Raw genomic sequence first — 5,831 nt, 5'->3', positions numbered from 1 at the left:
GTAATACGAGATTTCATAGGTTGTAATATGTTGTCTGCTACTCATCTGAACCAAACCAACAGAATTTCGTGAAATTTATTTAACTTCCTTGTAGACTTTAGAAAATATTAACGTAGTTCATTTTACTCTCAAGTATTTTTCACTCCAACATTACACCATCTACTTTATTTCATTTAAATTTACCATTAACCCAACAACCATGTAGCTTGTAAATAAGATTAACCTCACTAATCAAATGTTGTGCCACAGTTTCAACGATACAGAGAATAATAATTTAGAGTTCTTAAATTTTGAGAATTGATGAAAAATACTGGAAAAATATAGTTGAAATTGTGTGATGTGGTTTCAAATGCGGTTGGATGCCAGATCTTAAATCATACCGCATCCACAGTTGCGGTGTACAATACCATGATTAGCAGGTAAGAACATTTCTAACCACTCAAACAACTCAAGAAACTGATTGAAGAATTTAAAAAGGAGCAAATTAAAATTCGTAAGAGAATACCAGCAAAGCAATCAGAGAACTTTGAAGATCATTTTGCTCTGCTTTCTGCCTCAACAGAGTGTACAAAAAACTGAAATAAATCTAAAGATTTAGTTGAAAAAACAGAACTTAAAATCCTAAAATTAACAAAAGGGGGAAAACAAATGAAAGGTAATACTTTATTATGCTAAGCAATCAGAGAACTTTGAAGGCATGTATGAAACAAGATTCTACATCAGTTTCAGACAAAAAAAATCTTCATCATTTCGCTTAGACTATAGTACTTTATAACTAATTCAATGACATACTTTGGCAATTAACTACAGAAATTGCATGATGGAAGATAAAAAAAACTCAGATCTACAACCAAAAGCATGAATTTAAATTGCCATGGGTAAATTTTGCACCTATAAAACCTTCTCGTAATTTCCTTGCAACTAAACTTGAAGATGCAAGGGGCTACGTGGTGCTTAATGTTTATATTAGTTTCTGAAATCAAATCAGAGAAATGGAAGAACAAAATACCACAAAGAAATAGTTGAGAGGCGGCTACACGATAGTCCCGTGATTTCGTTTCCATCACCAACGTCTTATATAAGAGCACTCATGCGAATTTAGGGTTTTTTTTTCTTTATTATTATTTGTTTAGCTATTTCTCTTTTTTTTAATATTGTCATTTTGTTTTCTCAGGGAGATAAATAGTACTCCTCGTTCCTTTATATATATATATATATATATATATATATATATATATATATATATATATATCATTTTTGCAAAAATTTTTATAACCAAGACAAGCAATAAATAACAAATATTTAACCATTGTTTCCTAATTTACCCTTAGTTATTCATTTATTCAGTCTACCATTTCTCTTTCCTAACACTCCACATTTAATGCCTAGATTCCAATAATTACATAGATAAGATAGTTTCTTCAATTTCCTTAATTTTTTTTTCATGCTGAAGTCTATACTACATTTTTTTTTCTTATTTCATGGTACACTTAAAATTCAACTTTCCCCAACTTTATTATTCCAAATTTCACGATACACTTAAAATTTCATTTCCCTCCAATTTTATTACTCTAAATTTCATGATTCCCACCAAAAAAAATTAAAATCACTAATACTTGAAGTGTATATATACCTTTATATTGTAGGTTTACAAAATAAACTCATAAAATATGGCTTCAAGTACTACTAGATTTTCATTGTGTGATATAGATTTAAATGTAGAATTTATTCATTTGCCAGATTTAAATATTGCTGAAGAAGAAGACGTTGAAGAAACCAACAATAATATTGATAATGTATTTATTCTTTCATGTGCATTTATTTTTGTCTCTTTTAATTTTCTTATTTTTATCTCTTTAAATAGTTTATGATAGTTAATTGGTGAATATCACAATAATAATAATAATAATAATAATAATAATAATAATAATATAAAGAAATAGTATTAATAGCATATTAACTCAAATTTAATTGTTGAGATTTTTTACTTTTTATAGATTGCTCAATTAAGTTGAAGAAATAATTTATTGTGTAAGATGATTTATTGTGTAGGATTTTTTTTAATGTATTTTTTATGTATTTGATTGAATAATTTATTGAGTAGGATAATTTTTTGATATATTTTTTATGAAGAAAATGATTAATATTATTAACAAAATATTTTTTTTGTTTTAGTTATTATTTTAGTTTTTAAAGTTTCAGTTTTGATTTTGCATATTGGTAGGGGAATAATTTTTAAAAAGACAATTAAATAGGTAACCGATAAGAATAGTAAAAAATAAATAATTTTGAAAGACATTTATGGATATAAATATGAACTTGATTGAATAATTTATTCTATATGATGATTTTTAATGTATTTTTTATGAATAAAATGATTATCATTAATATTATTTTTATTTTTAAAGATAACCGTTTTGATTTGGCATACTCTAAAACATGTGATTTTAAATAACTAAATATTTGATTTTTCTAAAAAAATCGTATTTGATTAGATTTTTTTGAATAAAGCCTCAAAAATAAATAATTTTGTTATTTAGGATGAATTTTTATCAATAAAACTATTATCATTATTAATAACATTAATTTTTTTGTTGATTTAGAATTATATAAATAATTTATTTTTTCAGAAAGTATTTTTTTAAGAATATATTACTTGACTTATATAATTTCCTAGTTTTATTTACAGGTATAGAAAATATTGTAGATAACGAATTAAATAATGAAGAGAATATTGAAGATACATCAAATAGTGAAGAAAATATTGAAGGTGTACTAAATATGGAAGAACATATTGAAGATGCATCAAACAGTGAAGAAAATATTGAAGGCATACTAAATATGGAAGAAAATATTGAAGATGCTTTAAATAGTGAAGAAAATTTTGAAGGTGTACCAAATGGAGAAGAAAATATTGAAGATGAACTAAATAGTGAAAGAAAAAAATTAAAAATTTTAAGCAATGAAGAACGCACAGCTATTTATCACCAGTTACTACAAAAAAAGTGTTGATGGAAAATTACGTAGAGGAATTACAAATGTGGTGGCTTCATCATTTTCTGTTTCTAGGAGAACTATTCAACGTATTTGGAAAAGAGCAAAAGAAAGTGAAATACATGATGTGTCCCATAGGAAGACAAAAAACTGTGGACGTAAGAGAATTCAAATTGATCCTAATCAAATTAGTCAAATTCCTTTGAGACAAAGAACAAACATCCGGTCTTTATCTTTTGCGATGAAAACAAATCCAACATCTGTTTTTAGGCTTTTAAAATCAGGAGTTATACGACGTCACTCAAATGCCATAAAGTCACTATTAAAAGAAGAAAACAAAAGAGTTAGGTTGGAGTTTTGTTTGTCAATGCTCGAAGGTATACCACATGATCCAATGTTTAAAAGTATGCACAATATTATTCATATTGATGAAAAGTGGTTTTACATGACTAAGAAATCTGAGAACTATTATTTGCTACCGGAGGAGGATGAACCACATCGTACATGTAAAAGCAAAAACTTTATTGCCAAAGTTATGTTTTTAGTTGCTCTTACTCGACCAAGATTTGACTCCCAAGGAAATGAGATTTTTTCAGGTAAAATTGGTATTTTTCCATTTGTTACCCAGGAACCTGCTAAAAGGACAAGTGCTAACCGAGTTGCAGGAACAATGGAGACAAAACCAATAACATCGATAAATAGAGATGTCATAAGATCATTTCTTATTGAAAAAGTCTTGCCAGCTATAAAGGAAAAATGGCCAATAGATGATTTGGGTACTAGTACAATATTTATCCAACAAGATAATGCAAGAACTCATATTAATCATGATGATCAAGAGTTCATTCAAGAATTCACACGAGATGGATTTGATATTCGTTTGATGTGTCAACCTGCAAATTCTCCTGATTTGAATGTCTTAGACCTTGGATTTTTCAGTGCAATACAATCATTACAACACAAGGAGTCCCCTAAAACTATTGATGAACTTGTTCGTGTGGTGGTGAAGTCATTTGAAAACTTTTCATCTGTGAAGTCCAATCATATATTTGTAACATTGCAATTATGCATGATAGAGATCATGAAAGCCAATGGTTCTAATAAATATAAAATTCCACATTTGAATAAGGAAAGACTAGAAAGAGAAGGACAATTACACGTTCAAATGAAGTGTGATCCAATTTTAGTACAAGAAATTTTTAAGTACCTAAATACAGAGTAATGTTCATTGTGACTGGGTTGTAGTCACTTGCACACAATTAAAAAACCAAGAACAGAACTTATAAGTTTCATTCTTTTAATTTTTTTAAGCGTGTTTTTTCTTTCATATGATAAATCATTATTAATAAAAAAGTTTATTAAAAAGGTTAGACACAACAATAGATATGTATTTCACATAAAAACTCAAAATAAATTGTATATTATAAAAAAAACAAAATAATAAAAAACATTCCTAAAAACAAATTATAAAAAATAAAAGAATAAAAAACATTCCTAAACAAAATAATAAAAAAAGGAAAAAAATATTTTAGGAATATCTTAAAAGCATTCCTAAATTACTATGAAAAATACTTTAATCATATTGAATCAATTCATAAAAAATATTTAATAAAAAAAATCAAATAAATGGTAAGAAAAATATTACAGAAAATAACTCTAAAATAAGAAAAATATTATAGAAAATATTTAATTTTCAAAAACAAGAACATTGTTCATTTGCAGTTGTAGCGGTGTATTCGTCGCTATATGATTTATTGATTAAACCATAAGCAAAGCATACAAAGAAATCGAGTCGCCACCGCACTTTTATTTATCCAAAGGATTGGCTAAAAAGCGAACAAAAGCCTAAGAAGTTTTACACATAGAAAACTAATGAAAAGATCAGAGAATCTGGGTAAGGGGTAAATTACGCAATGGGAAGGTGTTAGGCACCCAAAACGTCCTAGGTACTCCTAGGGAGCCCTTTTCACACTTGTTGAATAAGAAGTTTATTTGTCTATGACATATTGTGCAAACATGATTGGGAGGATGAGAAAAGAATGTACAATTTTATTATTTTTGTGTTTGAACGGATGAACCCGTTGCCTACGTACCTTTCCATGAAAAGGTAAAGGATCAAAACACCGTAGTTCGGCTAAAAGATTTCCAAAATATCAGTGGGTTCATTTTAAAACAAGAGCACTAAGGCTTTTCATTCTCAACGGGAGAAAACTCAACCAATACCAACAATCCACCATGCGAGGATAGCTTCAACATACTAGTGAGGGGTTAACCCTATAATAAGTATGGAAGACTTACAATCAACTCACTAAGGATGTGGTGAGATTTACATCAACCACTATGAGAATTGAAACCTATGGCTAATGTATGAAAACATATCAACAATGGACAAAGCCACCAAAACAATTGAATGGGTGAAGTTAATTGATTATGAGTATTCACAAAGTATGGTCAAAGTATGATTAAGATTCAATTCAAAGAAGTGTTATGAAAAGTGAAGTTTGAAAAATCAAGGACTTAAGGTCCGGGTTTCTAATTTGAAAAGACATGAAAATGTTTGCACACTATGTATTTACAAGTTTTAAAAGTCAACAAGTGAAAAGGGGTTTTGAAACCAAAAGGGTGTGGATGAAGGAGTGTAAAACTTCCTAGAAGTTCACCTCTTGAGATCATATAGAAGATGATTCAAGTGTGTCCTTTGGAATGAGGCAATAGAGCAAGTAAGCAAATAAAAAGCAAGGTGATACCGGATGCCAATCAATGGACTTACACCAATCTCACAAACAAAAGCGGATATCGGATACCAATCAATGGATTTACACCAATCTCCTAAAACA

General features: G+C 28.3%; 1 protein-coding gene and 1 non-coding gene across 2 annotated transcripts; one reads left to right on the top strand and one right to left on the bottom strand.

Moving 5' to 3' along the window:
• Nucleotides 1–674: 674 nt before the first annotated feature.
• LOC127116765 (small nucleolar RNA R160) lies at nucleotides 675–755 on the bottom strand. Its single transcript, XR_007801555.1, has one exon. It is a non-coding gene; the product is annotated as a small nucleolar RNA R160 (small nucleolar RNA).
• A 915-nt stretch (nucleotides 756–1,670) lies between these two features.
• On the top strand, nucleotides 1,671–4,216 carry LOC127102979 (uncharacterized). Its single transcript, XM_051040287.1, has 3 exons — nucleotides 1,671–1,812; nucleotides 2,690–2,890; nucleotides 2,961–4,216. Exons 1-3 carry the CDS (start codon nucleotides 1,671–1,673, stop codon nucleotides 4,214–4,216), a joined length of 1,599 nt encoding a protein of 532 aa, XP_050896244.1.
• The last annotated feature ends 1,615 nt before the right edge of the window (nucleotides 4,217–5,831 follow it).

This window comes from Lathyrus oleraceus, chromosome 1 (genome assembly GCF_024323335.1).
Source record: "Lathyrus oleraceus cultivar Zhongwan6 chromosome 1, CAAS_Psat_ZW6_1.0, whole genome shotgun sequence".
Classification (NCBI taxonomy): domain Eukaryota; kingdom Viridiplantae; phylum Streptophyta; class Magnoliopsida; order Fabales; family Fabaceae; genus Lathyrus; species Lathyrus oleraceus.
The sequence above is the reverse complement of the archived record's forward strand: the minus strand, read 5'-3'. Positions and strand labels throughout refer to the sequence as shown.